This window comes from Pseudorasbora parva, chromosome 9 (genome assembly GCF_024679245.1).
Source record: "Pseudorasbora parva isolate DD20220531a chromosome 9, ASM2467924v1, whole genome shotgun sequence".
In the NCBI taxonomy this organism is placed as follows: Eukaryota; Metazoa; Chordata; class Actinopteri; order Cypriniformes; family Gobionidae; genus Pseudorasbora; species Pseudorasbora parva.
The window spans coordinates 1,178,839-1,197,500 of NC_090180.1; the positions used below are offsets into that span (position 1 = coordinate 1,178,839).

General features: G+C 42.0%; 1 protein-coding gene across 2 annotated transcripts; it reads right to left on the reverse strand.

The window, feature by feature from the left end:
- Window positions 1–1,562: 1,562 nt before the first annotated feature.
- ankrd45 (ankyrin repeat domain 45) lies at window positions 1,563–9,144 on the reverse strand. Of its 2 annotated transcripts, XM_067452983.1 has the most exons (5): window positions 8,877–9,144; window positions 8,017–8,184; window positions 7,849–7,943; window positions 7,615–7,753; window positions 1,572–1,785 (listed from the first exon to the last, which is right to left on the reverse strand). In XM_067452983.1, the coding sequence occupies exons 1-5, from the start codon at window positions 9,112–9,114 to the stop codon at window positions 1,754–1,756; spliced, it is 672 nt and encodes a 223-aa protein (XP_067309084.1). In that variant the 5' UTR covers window positions 9,115–9,144; the 3' UTR covers window positions 1,572–1,753. The 2 variants fall into 2 exon arrangements, with proteins under 2 accessions (XP_067309085.1, XP_067309084.1); XM_067452984.1 differs by lacking the exon at window positions 8,017–8,184 and having other exon boundaries at window positions 1,563–1,785.
- Between the last annotated feature and the right edge of the window lie 9,518 nt (window positions 9,145–18,662).

Sequence of the window (18,662 nt, forward strand, 5' to 3'; positions counted from 1 at the left end):
GACAGACAGACAGACAGACAGACAATAGATAGACAGACAGACAGACAGACAGACAGACAGACAGACAGACAATAGATAGACAGACAGACAGACAGACAGACAATAGATAGATAGATAGATAGATAGATAGATAGACAGACAGACAGACAGACAGACAGACAGACAGACAGACAGACAATAGATAGATAGATAGATAGATAGATAGATAGATAGATAGATAGATAGATAGACAGACAGACAGACAGACAGACAGACAGACAGACAGACAGACAGACAGACAGACAATAGATAGACAGACAGACAGACAGACAGACAGATAGATAGACAGACAGACAGACGACAGACAGACAGACAGACAGACAGACAGACAGACAGACAGACAGACAATAGATAGATAGATAGATAGATAGATAGATAGATAGATAGATAGACAGACAGACAGACAGACAGACAGACAGACAGACAGACAGACAGACAGACAGACAGACAGACAGACAGATAGATAGATAGATAGATAGATAGATAGATAGATAGATAGATAGACAGACAGACAGACAGACAGACATACAGACAGACAATAGATAGATAGATAGACAGACAGACAGACAGACAGACAGACAGACAGACAGACAATAGATAGATAGATAGATAGATAGATAGATAGATAGATAGATAGATAGATAGATAGATAGATAGATAGATAGATAGATAGATAGATAGATACATAGATAGATAGATAGATAGATAGATAGATAGATAGATAGATAGATAGATAGATAGACAGACAGACAGACAGACACAGACAGACAGACAGACAGACAGACAGACAGACAGACAGACAGACAGACAATAGATAGATAGATAGATAGATAGATAGATAGATAGATAGATAGATAGATAGATAGATAGATAGATAGATAGACAGACAGACAGACAGACAGACAGACAGACAGACAGACAGACAGACAGATAGATAGATAGATAGATAGATAGATAGATAGATAGATAGATAGATAGATAGATAGATAGATAGATAGACAGACAGACAGACAGACAGACAGACAGACAGACAGACAGACAGACAATAGATAGATAGACAGACAGACAGACAGACAGACAGACAGACAGACGACAGACAGACAGACAGACAGACAGACAGACAGACAGATAGATAGATAGATAGATAGATAGATAGATAGATAGATAGATAGATAGATAGATAGATAGATAGATAGACTGACAGACAGACAGACAGACAGACAGACAGACAGACAGACAGACAGACAGACAGACAGATAGATAGATAGATAGATAGATAGATAGATAGATAGATAGATAGATAGATAGATAGATAGATAGATAGATAGATAGATAGATAGATAGATAGATAGAACTATCCCTTTAATCTCGTGCAAAAATGTCATTCTTATGATTTGACATTATTACATGTAATATTCAATATTGGATATATTCAAGTTATGATATAGTGGAACATGAAAGGCAGCCTTTGTCTCCCTCTATTGTTCATTTAGAGAAAGTACAATGCATGTTCTAAATTAAATATTTAAATCAGCAATTTTATTTATTACAATGTGTTGCTATTGTCTGTCAGGAATCATATAATGTTCATCTAATTATTAGTCTTTGAAAAAGCTAAATGCAGAGCATGTTCTGAGTAAATGTAATCGACCGTTTTATTAAAATATTTATGTCATTGATCTCCAAATTATTATTGCCTCTGTGCAACGGAGTTCTAATGCTTTCTTGTCTTCGTTGTGGCTTCAGCTGTGAATAAATAAAACACAAAAACTAAAAGTCAAGAACATGCAGATAGAAGAAAAACATTTGTGACCCTGGAGCTCTTCAGCAGTCGTGCGTCTCACGGCTATATCTGTGGCCAACACTACACTATAAGGGTCACAATTATCCATTTCTCTGTTATGCCAGAAATCATCAGGATATTAAGATCATGCTCCATGAAGATATTTAGCACATGTTCATACAGGGGCGTAGCCATCTTTTCAGAAGTGAGGGGGACAGAAATGTCGTAATGCCATTTATTTAGTTTTGGACCAATATAATTTATCGCATCTCTTGCTTTTAATTGGGCAAGATATCAAATACACTGCTGAACAATAACCACTAATTAATATCTATATATAACATTATTCTCCTATTTTTTGTGCCAATTTTATGATTGGGTTATATACTACAAACACTTGTGCATTAAGACTCCATAGATTTTATGCAATGTAAAAAAATATATATATTCTGATGTAAACCATGCTGTTCTCTAGGCTATGTGAAGATATAGTAAAGTGTGGAAATTGCTGTGAATAACAAGCGACAACTTCTCACGTTGAGCACATGAGTGTCTCGTTTAATATCAACCAAAAACACTACACACAACCAACCCCCCAAGTGGGTGTTGACCAACGTCAAAAGTCAACGAGCAACAGACAAACTTAAAGGGACCACAAACCCTGAACAGTACTGTGTTAATCCTCGGCAGTATATAGAACCATATTTAATAACAAGGGTGAATTATGTACGTCTCATTCACTACACACGTCCCCCCAGAATTCACCATAAGAAAAAACAAAAACAAAAAGAAAGTCAACGGGGAGGTGGGCGTATCAAACGGCCGCAACGGCTGCGCTGTACAGGGGGTCGGGAGCACTCTTCTGCATCCGGAGGCGGGGCATAAGGTATGGGGAGCTTAGAAGGGGGGGAAACAAAGGGCTGGGGCAAAACAGGAGGCCGTCCACGTCGAGGGGGTTGAGCCAGGTCAATAGGCCTGTCCACATCCAAGTGAGCGGGTTTAAGGCGGTCAATAGAGAGTCTCTCTGGTTTACCGCCCCTGTCCACCACAAAATGTTTGTTCCCTGTCTCCAGAACCCGGAATGGGCCCTCGTAGGGCGGGCGTAGCGGACCCCTGTGAGCATCATGGCGAATAAAAACATAGCCAGCTGCCTGAAGTCCAGCAGGAATGTGTGACTGAGGGAGGCCATGCCGAGAAGTAGGGACGGGTGAGAAAAGCCTTGCCTTGTCCAGTAAAGTAGACCGCTGGAGGGTAGCAGACCAAGGAACTGTGGTGCTAGGCACAAAATCCCCTGGCACCCGCAGCGGCTGTCCATAAACGAGCTCCGCAGATGAGGAATGAAGGTCCTCTTTAGGCGCAGTCCTGATGCCTAGCATCACCCACGGAAGCTTGTCGACCCAGTTACTGTCTTTGAGGCTGGCACGCAGAGCAGCCTTCATCGACCTATGAAAGCGTTCACACAGTCCGTTAGCCTGCGGGTGATACGCGGTAGTGCGGTGGAGTTTAACTCCCAGGCTCTGAGCGACAGCATGCCAAAGCTCAGACGTGAACTGCGCTCCTCGGTCAGAGGAAATGTCTGAAGGCGTGCCGAAACGGGCAACCCAGGTGCCAATGAATGCACGTGTCATGTCGATTGACGCCACTGACGTCAGTGGTACAGCCTCAGGCCAGCGGGTTGTCCTATCCACCATAGTTAACAGGTGTGTGAAACCATGAGATGAGGGCAATGGACCGACCAGGTCTACATTTACGTGGTCAAAACGTCTTTCTGGAACTGGGAACGACTCTAGCGGGGCTTTAGTGTGGCGGTGTACTTTGGCCCGTTGGCACTCAACACAAGTGTTAGCCCAGTTTCTAACATCCTTCTTTAGGCCGTGCCAAACAAACTTTGCTGCAACCAGTTTCTGTGATGCTTTTGAACCTGGGTGGGAGAGACCATGGATGGCATCAAAAACTTGTCGTCTCCATCCAGAGGGGACGACCGGCCGCGGACTTCCTGTAGAGACGTCACACAGGAGCGTGGTGCCAGCATCACCAAAAACAACTTCCTCAATCTGCAGCCCCGTAGCTGAGGTCCTCAGGAGTTGTACACCTGGGTCTGTGGTCTGAGTCATCGCCATGCTGTTATAATCCAAACCGAGATGGACTGCCCCAGCCACAGCACGTGATAGGCAGTCTGCCACATGGTTGTTCTTGCCGGCAACATGCTGCAAGTCTGTGGTGAACTCGGAAATGTAGGAAAGATGGCGCTGCTGGCGAGCGGACCACGGCTCGGCCACCTTGGCCATAGCGAAAGTTAGCGGTTTGTGGTCCACAAAAGCAGTGAAATGTCGGCCTTCCAGCAGGGAACGAAAGTGTCTGATGGCGAGGTAGAGACCCAGGAGCTCCCGGTCGAAAGTGCTATATTTCCGCTCGCAGGGACGTAGCTGGCGGCTAAAGAAAGCCAGTGGTTGCCAGGCCCCGCTTAACCACTGCTCGTAGACGGCACCGACAGCATAGTCTGAGGCGTCCGAGGTGATGGCGATGGGGGCTGTAGGAGAGGGATGCGCTAGCATTGTGGCGTTCGCTAGCGCTGCCTTAGTGGCAGCAAAAGCCTTGATTCTGCTCTCAGTCCAGTCCACGGCGTGCTTGGGTTTACCTTTCAAGGCCTCGTGTAAGGGCTGCATGAGCTGAGCGGCTCGAGGAATGAAGCGATGGTAAAAATTTACCATGCCGAGGAACTCCTGCAGCGATTTGACCGTGAGCGGGCGTGGGAACTGTGTTACTGCCTCCACCTTTGATGGAAGAGGGACTGCCCCTTCCTTAGTGACTCTGTGCCCGAGGAAATCAATGGTGGAGAGACCGAACTGGCACTTGGCTGGGTTGACGATAAGGCCATGTTGGCTAAGTCGTTCAAAAAGGGTTCGGAGGTGAGCCAAGTGCTGAGACTTAGATGTGCTAGCTACTAGGATGTCGTCCAAGTACACGAAAAGGAAAGGCAGGTCCCGCAAAACAGAGTCCATGAGGCGTTGAAAAGATTGGGCAGCGTTCTTAAGGCCGAAAGGCATGCGCAGGAACTCAAAAAGACCAAACGGCGTGATCACTGCCGTTTTGGGAACGTCCCGTGGATGAACTGGCACCTGATGATATCCCCGTACGAGGTCCACCTTCGAAAATATCACCATACCAGCCAGGTGTGCTGAAAAATCCTGTATGTTGGGGACTGGGTATCGGTCAGGTGCTGTTGCCTCATTAAGCCGCCTGTAGTCGCCACATGGGCGCCATCCACCGGCAGGTTTAGGGACAATGTGAAGGGGTGAGGCCCACGGGCTGTCGGATCGGCGGACTATTCCCAGGCGTTCCATGTTTGTAAACTCGGCCTTTGCGACGGCAAGCTTGGTCGGGTCGAGGCGTCGAGCACGGGCGTAGACGGGTGGGCCAGTGGTGGTTAGATGGTGCTCCACACCGTGTTTCACTGCTGATGCAGAGAAAGTGGGCTGAGTGAGGGCTGGGAAACTGGCTAGTAGACGGTGGAAATCATCAGAAACTGAAAGCGTGCTAGACAGTCGCATAGAGTCAGCCCTGCTGAGCGTGCACGTATAAGAGCAAAATGTGACCGCGTCAATCAAACGGCTGTTCTTAACATCCACCAAGAGTCCATGCGCACACAAAAAATCGGACCCAAGGAGGGGAAAAGCGACCTTAGCTGTGACAAAGTCCCAGCCGAAATGTTGTCCTCCAAAACACAATTCGACGTACCTTGTGCCATATGTGCGGATCAGGCTACCATTGGCAGCTTCCAAAGGGGGGCCATGGCTGTCAGTCACCATGTCTAAACGGGATGCAGGCAGGACGCTCCTCTGTGCTCCCGTGTCACACAGAAAACGTCGTCCAGAGACGCTGTCGCGGATGAAAAGCAGCCTGCCTACGCGGCCGACGCTCATGGCCACTACTGAGCGCCGGCCCTGGCGTTTCCCGACCCGCCGAAACTGCATGGTGGGCGACATTTGTTGGCCTTGTTTCCGAACTTCGCATGGTAGAAACATAAGCCTGATGGTTGTTGAGAGCCAGAAAACTGTTGTCGACGAGGAATTGTGGCAGCAATAAGTGTGGACTCATCTCGCGTTGCCGAAGCGATGTGCGCAGGAAAAAATGTGGACTCACAATGTCCCTGACTCGCCAGGAAAAACTTATCAGCCTCCTCGGCTAATTTCCTACACTCAGTAATTGTGGTGTTAGCTAGAGCAGCTCTCACTTGGGGAGGCAGCTGCCGCAGAAAAAGATGGGTGAAAAGAAAATCGGGTCTGTGCTCACCTAAAAGATCCAGCATACGATCCATGAGCTCGGACGGTTTGCTGTCACCCAGTCCTTGAAGGGAGAAAAGCCTGTTGGCTCTTTCAGTGTCTGACAGTTCAAATGTTTTCAATAAGTGGGCTTTGAGCGCTATATACTTGTCAGTTGCTGGAGGATTTGTAAGAAGGCTCACCACTCTGGATGCTGTTGTACTTCCGAGAGCAGACACAACATAGTAGTATTTAGTTGTATCCGCGGTGATCTCACGTAACGCGAATTGCGCTTCGGTCTGAGCGAACCATGCCGAAGCTGACGTTTCCCAGAATTCGGGGAGTTTAAGAGTGACGGCGTTCGCGGTCATGGTAGTGTCGTTTCTCTGGATACGTCCAGCAGACAAAAAACGGGGTCACCAGTGTGGAAATTGCTGTGAATAACAAGCGACAACTTCTCACGTTGAGCACATGAGTGTCTCGTTTAATATCAACCAAAAACACTACACACAACCAACCCCCCAAGTGGGTGTTGACCAACGTCAAAAGTCAACGAGCAACAGACAAACTTAAAGGGACCACAAACCCTGAACAGTACTGTGTTAATCCTCGGCAGTATATAGAACCATATTTAATAACAAGGGTGAATTATGTACGTCTCATTCACTACAAAAGTGTCATTTATTCCTGTGATCAAAGCTGAATTTATCATCATTACTCCAGTCTTCAGTGTCACATGATCCTTCACTAATCATGTCACGTTTCATCATCATAACGATTGTTTTCCTTTAGCTGCAGCTCCAGCGTGACAGTGTATTACTTCTGAATCTGCTTTTGGACTTTCTGTGAGAGAGCGCCCTTCTCATATTTAGATTCGAATAAAATTACATGTCATGCATAGATTATTTTTTGTCTCTGTATTTAAATCTTGATGTAGGCTATTCACATTGGTTTCTATGTAAATACACTTGCCCGTGACCCCAATAAGCGCGCTATCAACCGAGATTAAAGAAAGCTGTTTTTAGCGTTCCTGTTACCTTGCCCGCCCCCGCGCAGGGTAACGCTGGTTCGAATCCCGCTCGGAGCGGGTCGACTAGGATCGGTGAGACCCAGTAAAAGTGCGGGGGACGAAAATACATTTTATTAAAAGTGAGGGGGACACGTCCCCCGCGTCCCCCGCGTAATCTACGCCCATGTGTTCATATCATAAATGTATTATTAGTAGTAATATGCATCGCTAAGGACTTCATTTGGACAACTTTAAAGGAGATTTTCTCAATATTTAGATGTTTTTGCACCCTCAGATTCCAGATTTTCAAATATTGTCCTATCCTAACAAACCATACATCAATGGAGAGATTATTAATTCAGCTTTCAGATCATCTACACATCTCAACATTGACCCTTATGACTGGGTTTGGGCTCCAGGGTCACATGTTTGGCAGAATTGTACTGGGTTCAGTAAAAAAGTATAAATTAATTATGCACTCATATGCAAATCATAAATCAGATATATCATGTTATACTCACGTTGTGTGTTAAGCTTGAGCAGAATAGGTGCCAGTGTGTCTTTGAGGAGCTTCTCCTGTTCAATAAAGTCTTGAATCGTTGCATTTTTGGAGTTGTGTATCCAGTCTGATTTAGCTGAACAGATGTTTATACACATGTTCTATAGCAACACACACAAACATTGATTAGACGATGTAGACTTCTGAGTTTGTTAAAAACATTAGGCAATCTGAAACTATTTCACTGATGAATTACCTTGTCCTCCTTACTGAGCTTTCCTTGAACTTTCTCTTGATCAGCTATAATGTCTCTGACTTCTTGTATTAATGCTCGCAATCTCTGTTTGGCCTCTGTAAGGAGAATACAAATCATCTGTATAAATCACAACAAGATTTTAGGTGCGGACATATTTCACTTTCTCACCAGCCCACGCCAGGTACTCTGCACAGTCCAGTTTGTCATAACGTCGGGCCACATCAACAGCCTTTTCTCCACGGAAATTGGTCGCTTGAAAATCAGCGTTGAGCTCAACCAAAGTTTTCAAAGTGTCCAGATGACCCCATATGGCAGAACAATGCAATGGTGAATAACCTACAGTGAACCATATTGAGTATTTATTGGCAGATTGTGACCTCTGAGCCCAACACCAGTCGTGCGTCTCACGGGTATATCTGTGGCCATAGCCAACAAAACATTAAAAGAGTCAAAATTATCCATTTTTCTGTTTTGCCAAAAATCATCAGGATATTAAGATCATGCTCCATGAAGATATTTAGCACATGTTCATATCATAAATGTATTATTAGTAGTAATATGCATTGCTAAGGACTTCATTTGGACAACTATAAAGGAGATTTTCTCAATATTTAGATGTTTTTGCACCCTCAGATTCCAGATGTTCAAATATTGTCCTATCCTAACAAACCATACATCAATGGAGAGATTATTAATTCAGCTTTCAGATCATCTACACATCTCAACATTGACCCTTATGACTGGTTTTGTGTTCTTCAGTTTAATATCATTAATGGTGAACAATACACTCTTAAAAATAAAGATGAATTCCTATGGCATGCAATGTCATTGAAGAACCATTGTGTTCCTTCAGTAAACAGTTCTTAAAAGAACATCTCTTAGTTTAATAGGGTTTTCAGCCGGGTGGGCTAGTCCACATACGATGAATATCTCCATCCTGTGTTATTATTGCTACATAATTACATCTACAACTTTAGGAGTTTAATTAGCCAAGCTACTTTTTTAAAGTAACGTTGAACGCTAATTACCGCGCGCTGTGAACTCATTGACGTCAGCGCCGTTCTGCACGAGCTCGCGCACGATGCCGCTCAGTCCTAACGTACACGCGGCACACAGCGCGTTCCGCCCCACCTCATCCCTTTCAAGCAGAATATTCTCCGGTAGATGAGTATCTGTGGCACTCTTGCTTTCCAAAAGACGCTTAAGTCCCTCTAAATCATCATCTAAAGCGCATAAAAGAACCGTTTTCTCCTCAGCGGACCGCATTATGACTCTCGGAAGAGTCGTGTGTTGTTGTTTTGCGCGACCGTCTCTATGGCAACTGGGTAGCCATTTTGTTTATTGTGTTCCCTGGCCGCTAGATGCTGCTGCTGTTTGTGTTATGAAACCAGAAGCGCTGAGAATATGAGATAAACTGAAGAAGATATTAAGCACATAGCACCAAGCCTTATCTAGGCTATGTAAGAATCTAATTATCAAGTCACTGATTCTTGAGATAAGGGACAAAACTTGTCCTATAAACACAAAAGCCCTAAATTAAAAAGTAAGAATATCAACAAATTAAAAATACCTAAGTTACATCTAGAGAAATGTGTATACTCATGACATTCATTGCTTATATATACTTATAATAAGTATATACATATAATATTATTTATACTTTTAAATCATTTTTAGTATAATATGTTTTGCATATTGGGGGATTCTTCCAATGCTGTTTTCAAGATTATATACATTTGGCTTCAGCTTAACCTTTGTCAACACTGTCAGGTGAAGGTATTTGTTAATTTTGAAAGAAAACATCTTTTTTCAATTTATTGTGGAAAAAAACATCAATGGAACTACATGATATTAAAATTACCAAATAACATTAGTGATATATTATTAATATTAAAAGGAGAGTAGAGAATTAAGGAATTTAGGAATTGGACTCAAAAAAATAAAAAAATGCTGGGTTAAAAACAACCCAACCCGGTTAGGTTGTTTTAACCCAGCAATTGGGTTGTTTTAACCCAGTGCTTGGGTTGTTTTAACCCAGCGATCGGATTGTTTTAGCCCAGTGAGCGGGTTGTTTTAGCCCAGCGATTGGATTTTTTTAGCCCAGCGATTGGGTTGTTTTAACCCAGCGATCGGATTGTTTTAGCCCAGTGAGCGGGTTGTTTTAGCCCAGCGATTGGATTTTTTTTAGCCCAGCGATTGGGTTGTTTTAACCAAGCGATTGGTTTGTTTTAGCCCAGTGATTGGATTGTTTAAACCCAGCGATCGGGTTGTTTTAACCCAGCGATCGGGTTGTTTTAACCCAGCGATCGGGTTGTTTTAACCCAGCGATCGGGTTGTTTTAACCAAGTGATCGGGTTGTTTTAACCCAGCGATCAGGTTGTTTTAACCAAGTGATCGGGTTGTTTTAGCCCAGCGATCAGGTTTATTTAGCCCAGCGAACGGGTTGTTTTAGCCCAGTGATTGGGTTGTTTTAGCCCAGCGATCGGATTGTTTTAGCCCAGTGAGCGGGTTGTTTTAGCCCAGCGATCGGATTGTTTTAGCCCAGTGAGCGGGTTGTTTTAGCCCAGCGATTGGATTTTTTTAGCCCAGCGATTGGGTTGTTTTAACCAAGCGATTGGTTTGTTTTAGCCCAGTGATTGGATTGTTTAAACCCAGCGATCGGGTTGTTTTAGCCCAGCGATTGGGTTGTTTTAACCCAGCGATCGTTTTTTTTTAACCCAGCGATCGGGTTGTTTTAACCAAGCGATCGGGTTGTTTTAACCAAGCGATCGGGTTGTTTTAGCCCAGCGATCAGGTTTATTTAGCCCAGCGAACGGGTTGTTTTAGCCCAGTGATTTGGTTGTTTTAACCCAGCTATTGGGTTGTTTTAGCCCAGCGAATGGGTTGTTTTAGCCCAGTGATTGGGTTGTTTTAACCCAGCGGTTGGGTTGTTTTAGCCCAGCGGTTGAGTTGTTTTAACCCAGCGATTGGATTTTCTTAAGCAAACATTCAACCCAACCGCTGGGTTTGTCCATTTTGGGGTTGATTTTAACCAAGCATTTATAGAGGCTTCTTCAGTGTAAAAACAAGCAAAAACAAAAGAGAGAATGTATGTTATGACCGAGCTCATTTACTGAACACCAGTGTAACATGGCTAAAGACTTGGGATGGGTTTTTTTGTGTGGAAGTTTTTGGATGGATTAAAGTAAATTAGCAAGTCTGACGGAGTTGGCATCTTACATGCTACATTATCTGAGACCTTTGTCTGAAAAAATACCAATGTTTAATAATGTAGTGTAATGTAGTGTAATGTAGTGTAGTTAGTTTTTATTTTTTTTAAACATGTTTTGTCATTTATCTCAAGAATCAGTGAAATTAGAAACCAAAAAACGTTTAGCTCACTAGATCTTTCAGTCTCAGCCAGCACACATACACAGTAAAAAACATTGGGTTATTTTTTTAACCCAACCGTTGGGTTACACATATTGGGTCAATATGTTGGGTTATTTTGCAAAATGTTGGGTTATTTTAACATCAGTATACTGAATGTGGATCATCACACACATAAGAAAACAGTAGAAAGCCCCTGAAGGGTTCACAATTCAAATCACATTCTCATCTGACATTATAAAGCTCTGAAAAGGAAGATTACAATCAAGATGAAATTTTATTCTTCTAAATGAAAAGCATTTAAAGGGGGATTCTCAACCCGATGATGTATTTGTATGAGTTAATCTACTTGATTTAGTATTTGAAGAGGAAGAGCGGAAATAATCATGAGGAATAGGGACATTTCTTGTGGTAAATTTATATTTCATTTTAAAGGGGAAAACTTAATCATATGACTCTCCTAAAGGTTATTCCTCTCGTGATAATAAGCCATGGAAAAACAAATGAAAGGGAAATTTGTTGCAGATTCACTTTAATCTTTTTGTGATGGCATCGTACATTCCAACAAACAAGAACTTCCTCATATGAGCAAAACCAGGAACATTATTATATATTTTTTTAAATATAATGATAGTTTCAGCATGTGAGGGCTATTGTCGTTCCGTCACCTCATCTCACTATTGGTGTCCATTATTAGCACATTAGACGACAATATGACGCAAGGAAAATGTGTTAGAAGTGATACAGGAGAGGCATGAGTTCCGCTGGGATATTACTGACATCCTGTCATGCCACACTGACACACACATTGCTCAAGACATGGAGCGATCGCATTACAGTGTGTGTGTGTGTGTGTGTGTGTGTGTGTGTGTGTGTGTGTGTGTCTGCGAGTGAGTGAGTGTGTGAGAGTGTATGTGTGCTTGTTTTTGTGACATATCAGGACAAAAATGTGTATAATAACATGTGTATGACACAGGTATTACAGAAAATGGTGACATATCAGGACATTACCCCATGTCCCCACTTTTCAAAATGCTTATAAATCATACAGGAGGAGTTTTTTTTAAAAATTAAAAATGCAGAATGTTTCCTGTGATGGGTAGGTTTAGGGGCAGGGGCAGTGTAAGGGGATAGAAAATACGGTTTGTACAGTATAAAACCCATTACGCCTATGGAATGTCCCCACAATTCACAAAAACAAACATGTGTGTATGTGTGTGTGTGTGTGTGTGTGTGTGAGTGAGTGAGTGAGTGAGTGAGTGAGTGAGTGAGTGAGTAAGTGTCTGCGAGTGAGTGAGTGTGTGTACGTGTGTGTGTGTGTGTGTGTGTGTGAGTGAGTGAGAGTGTGTGTACGTGTGTGTGTACGTGTGTGTGTGTGTGAGTGAGTGAGTGAGTGAGTGAGTGAGTGAGAGTGAGTGAGTGTGTGTACGTGTGTGTTAGTACGTGTGTGTGTACGTGTGTGTGTGAGTGAGTGAGTGAGTGAGTGAGTGAGTGTGAGTGTGTGTACGTGTGTGTGTGCATGAATGAGTGAGTGTGTGTGTGTGTGTGAGTGAGTGTATGTGTGTGTGAGTGAGTGAGTGAGTGAGTGAGTGAGTGAGTGAGTGTATGTGTGTGTGAGTGAGTGAGTGAGTGTACGTGTGTGTGTGTGTGTGTGTGTGTGTGTGAGTGAGTGAGTGTGTGTGTGTGTGTGTGAGTGTGTGAGTGAGTGAGTGTGTGAGTGAGTGAGTGTGTGAGTGTGTGAGTGTGTGAGTGAGTGAGTGAGTGAGTGAGTGAGTGAGTGAGTGTGTGTGTGTGTTTGTGATTGTGTGAGTGAGTGAGTGTGTGTGTGTGTGAGTGTATTTGTGAGTGAGTGTATGTGTGTGTGAGTGTGTGTGTGTGTGTGTGTGTTTAATGAATGGTGTCAAAGCTCCTTACTAATGTCATCGCTCTGCTTCTAGTCTCCGCTCCTGCTCTGTCATTGATCTCTATTTCCCGCATGTGTGTGTTCAGTGAACTATGACTGACTGTATTTCCAGTTGCTCTATTTTAGGCCGAAAGCAGGAATTTTGTATGATGCGGGTTTATAATTATAGGAAAATTGGGAGCAGACTCTCCGAGGAAAAGGAACAGCAGATCAAACACAGATATGCCAGCTCAGCCTGAGAGAGATACAGAAGACGGTGTTAATATTACGTTTCAAATTACGCTCATTTTATTTCATTCCATTTCATTATTTAATTTAATTAATAAAAAAAGTCCTTTATTCATTATATTATTTTAAAATTGTATTTATTATTTTATTTTATTTTAATTTATTGTATTTATATTTCATAGCTATTCATTTGTCATGGAAAGTGCATTGCAGGATTTATTATGCGTTATATTATTTTATTCTATAATTGTCATAGTTAAAACACATTCAAATGATCAATCCTCCTGGGGTTTGCAGGTTTAAATGAAGCAAACACAGTGCACACTGTAAAAAAGCCTGTAAAAAATAAAAATAGGGCACAATATGAAGGTATTTTCCGTATTGTTTTTTTTTACGGGTGTTTTACCTGTATTTTGAATTACACATCGCATTAGTTTGTGTTTTAAGGGTTAACGGAAATTTCCGTAAAATGACTGGATAATGTACTGGCAGAAAATTACCATTCCATTTCCTGTTTTTATTTCTTACAGTGCATGCGCTCCACTTGTTTGTCTATGTTTGCTTGTACTTTGGTCTCAGTTATGGTGCGATGAATCCACATCTGGCTGTAAAGTTGGAGCCGTTGAAGCCTCAGTCATGCTTGGCTTCTCTGAAATGGCAAAACAACATCTGTGCTGGTCTAAGGAGTCCTAATGTGCCGTCAGAAGCCCCAGAGATCTCCCTGATCTCTGAAATACAGGAGCCTTTAGGTTGCTTCCGCTTACATCAGCCCTCCTTTCTCCTTTTGGAACTGATGAATGTTTTAATCACAGCTTTACATTGACCAGCGTTGGTCCCAGGGCTAATCACAGTGGATTGAGAATCAACACAGGCTTGTATTGCTGTGTAAGTCCATTATATCATCTCACTAGAGTCACTGAGCTCCGCTTCTGCCAATCTCACCAAGAATGTCATTTAGGCTAAAGCTGTTAAAGGGATAGTTCACTTTAAAAGGAAAATTCTGCCATACTTTACGCAACCTCAAGTTTGTATGAGTTCTTTCTTCAGCTGAACACAAGGGGAGATATTTTGAAGAATGTCAGTAAGCAAACAGAAATCCCCAGAATAGAGGTTTGGCATCAGTAGAGGACATTATTTAGCGGATTTCTCTAACAACATCCAGTTTTAAGTCTGTACTATTCTTATAGAATATAAGAAAATATTATGAAAATATTATTACATGTCTTTTTACATTACACATAGTCCCAAAAATGCAATAAAAATGCAAATTATAAAGGAAATGGCATTCATGTTTACACATATTGCATTACGTAAAATGGCAGCCTATATCAAATTATTCTGTATCTTTCATAACATTGAGAATCATCTTTTTTACAAAGTTTTGGTTAAAAAAAATGGATTGTTGAATGAAGAAAAAAAAAATCCCATTGTTTGTCTATTCATACCTTTTAATTTTCTCAATAAAGGGGTTCTGGTTCCTCTGTATAGTAGAATATATCGCATATAACAGGAATAAAATAAATAAATAAATAAATAAAAACATTTATTTTATGCTCTAAACAATGACTGGAGGAAAAAAAAAAACTAAATTCACAAAAATGTTTTTTCTGGTTCTCAGGAAGATGACATGTTAAAATACTAGTAACGCATTAAAGCAATAAAGGCAGACTAATAGATTATAAATAGAGATAATGTGATACTGAAATACCAATTATTGGTAAATTACCTGTAAATAAATAATCATAAATGTCTCCCTCTACACTGCTATGATGGCGCTGCTGCTTAGAGCACCCTCAGTGAGTCTGGATTCGGGCCTGCTGGAGCCGTTGACTTCTATAGTAGGAAAAAAAAATCTATGGAAGTCAACGGCTCCAGTGAACTGTTTGCTTACTGACATTCTTCAAAATATCTCCCCTTGTGTTCAGCTGAAGAAAGACACTCATACAAACGTGAAGGTGAGTAAAGGATGACAGCGTTTTCATTTTAAAGTGAACTATCCCTTTAAGAACGACTGAACCTTCGATCTGGGATCGTTTTGCGTCATCTCAAATGAAGAGCTGACCTTCTGCCCTATTAATCTAGAATAATCTCTTTCTGACGCCATATTCCTCATTCATCCGTGTCTGTTTTACGCTTGTGCATTTAAATTAGCATAGCTTGACCTGAATTCTGCAAACTTCACTTATGGCTGAACCACGGCTCGCTAAAAATAACCCGTTTGACGACTGGGCTCAGGAAATGAGGAAAAGGCTTTGGGGTCCTGAGAACCCATTTAACAGAGACGTCCGCACCGGATTACAGCCTGACGTCTCGGCGAAAGAAGGAAAAAAGATGTTTTTCTAAGCTGATAATGGGGAAGTTTCAGTCTTTACACTGAAAAACACGCTCTTCTGACTCAGTCATTCTGTCTCGTTTCCAGTCTAAATATCTAACAATTCTTAAATCAAGATGCATTTACTAGATCAGTAAAACGACATGAGATATTTTTTATTGTTTTGTTGAAAATAAAATCTAAATGAAGAGAGTTTTTGCTTAAAACAGGCAAAATGATCTGCCAATGGGGTGAGAGAAATAATCTTATTTCTGTTTGGGACAGAAACAAGAAACAAGATTTCAATCAGAAATAAGATTATTTCTCTCACCCCATTGGCAGATCATTTTGCCTGTTTTAAGCAAAAACTCACTTCATTTAGATTTTATTTTCAACAAAACAAGAACAAATATCTCATGTCGTTTTACTGATCTAGTAAATGCATCTTGATTTAAGAATTGTTATATTTAGACTGGAAACGAGACAGAATGACTGAGGAAGAAGAGAGTTTGTTGCAGTGTGTGTCAGTCATAATATTACATTTCCTCTCTTCCTGAAACTTCAGCCACACCTGTTTCAGAAATACAGGTTAATCCTCTTTGTGTGTGTCGAGTATTCAAATTCTTTAAAGCATTTTAAACGTTAAAGGCCGTGAATCAGCCAGTCTGGCAGGTGCACTCATATAACTCGCTTTTCCTATGATCGTTATGTCTGGAATGAGATTAACATGACCTAGGAATAGTGTTATGTGTGTGGTTTAGGAGGACGAATTCTTAGGATTGTTTTTGATTAAAAGTTAAATCAAATCTAACAAAGACATTTTTAGGCTGTTGTTCTGAATGATGGCATAAAGGTGAGAGATTGATAGGACGGATATGACTAAATTATCATCAAAATACTGACGTCTGTCATTTTTTTAAAGAAGTATATGCTCACCAAGGCTACATTTATTTGGTTAAAAATTACTGTAAAACTGTCATATTGTGAAACATTATCACACTTCAAATTTAGTGAGATATATTAGGCAGCAAGTGAACATTTAGTCCTCAGAGTTGATGTGTGTGAAGCAGGAGAAATGGGCAAGCGTAAGGATTTGAGCGAGTTTGGCCAGATTGTGACGGCTAGACGACTGGGTCAGAGCATCTCCAAAACTGCAGCTCTTGTGGGCTGTTCCCGGTCTGCAGTGGTCAGTATCTATCAAAAGTGCTCCAAGGAAGGACCAGTGGAGAACCGGCCACAGGGTCATGGGCGGCCAAGGCTCATTGATGACCGTGGGGAGCGAAGGCTGGCCCGTGGGGTCCGATCAAACAGACGAGCTACTGGAGCTCAAACTGCTCCAGAAGTTAATGCTGGTTCTGATAGAAAGCTGTCAGAATACACAGAGCAGCTCAGTTTGAGGCGTATGGACCAGTCAGGGTGACCTCTGACCCCTGACCCCGCCGAAAGCACCAACAGTGGCACGTGAGCATCAGAACTGGACCACGGAGCAATGGAAGAAGGTGGCCTGGTCTGAAGAATCACGTGTTCTTCTACATCACGTGGATGGCCGGGTGTGTGTGTGTGTGTGTGTGGCTTACCTGGGGAACACATGGCCCCAGGATGCACTATGGGAAGAAGGCGAGCCGGCGGAGGCAGTGTGATGCTTTGGCCAATGTTCTGCTGGGAAACCTTGGGTCCTCCATCCATGTGGATGTTCCTTTGACACGCTCCACCTACCTAAGCATTGCTGAGACCATGTTCAGCCTTTGATGGAAACGGTATTCTGGTGGCTGTGGCTCTTCCAGCAGGATAATGCTCCTGACACAAAGCACAAATGCTTCAGGAATGGTTTGAGGAGCACAACAACCAGTTTGAGGCGTCGACTCGGCCTCCAGATTCCCCAGATCTCAATCCAATCGAGCATCTGTGGGATGAGCCGAACACACAAGCCCGATTCATCTCGCAACTTACAGGACTTAAAGGATCTGCTGCTAACATCTTGGTGCCAGATACCACAGCACGCCTTCAGGGGTCAAGAGGAGTCCATCAGAGGTAGGTCACACCAACACAATATTAGGTATATATGCCTGATGCTATAGTGCTACAAACCACAATTTCTAAAAATAGGATTTATACTTTAAAAAAAGAATCGTTCTAATGAAGATTTTGATTCGTCATAACTCAGAGTCATAGCCTGCGATGCTCTTCAATAGGGTAGGAAACTCTCTGGGTTTGCACCTCGCCATCTCTCCTTCATCTCTTGACTTTAGTTGCTCTCACTCCTTCTTTCTTAGACTCTTTGAAGTCCTACAGCGTGATTTGCATTGCCTTGATCACCAAAACACGCAGTCCTGTAACAGACATCAGGCTCCAAAAGTCCACACTGAAAATATGAACGTGATTTAAACTGGAGATAAACGGAAGATTTTTACATTTGGAAAGTGAAACTTTAAATTTGACATTTTCAAGGTCACTAAACAACGGTTAGCAGATTAATGGCATTTATGTTCTTTGTATAATAAAGGCCTGATTACTAATGTTCAGAATATTCACTGCTCTTCTTTCTTAGTATTTCTGTCTTGTTTCTAGTCTAAACATCTAAAGAAGTATTTACTAGACAAGCAAAGTAATTGTCTTGTTTTGGGGAAAATAACTCTAAATTAAGAGAGTTTTTGCTTAAAATAAGATAAATAATCTGCCAATGGGGTGAGAGAAATAATCTTGTTTTCTGTTTGAATTAAGATTATTTTTCTCACCCCATTGGCAGATTATTTATCTTATTTTAAGCAAAAACTCTCTTCATTTTGAGTTATTTTCCCCAAAACAAGACAATTACTTTTGCTTGTCTAGTAAATACTTCTTGTTTTAAGACTTTTTAGATGTTATGACTCGAAACAAGACAGAAATACTAAGTAAGAAGAGCATGTTTTGCAGCGTTTAACTGCATGTCGTTGAGTATCACACACATTAAAGGTCACATCAAACCCCTCTGGAGTGAATTATATCTCGTAGAAGTAGATGAAA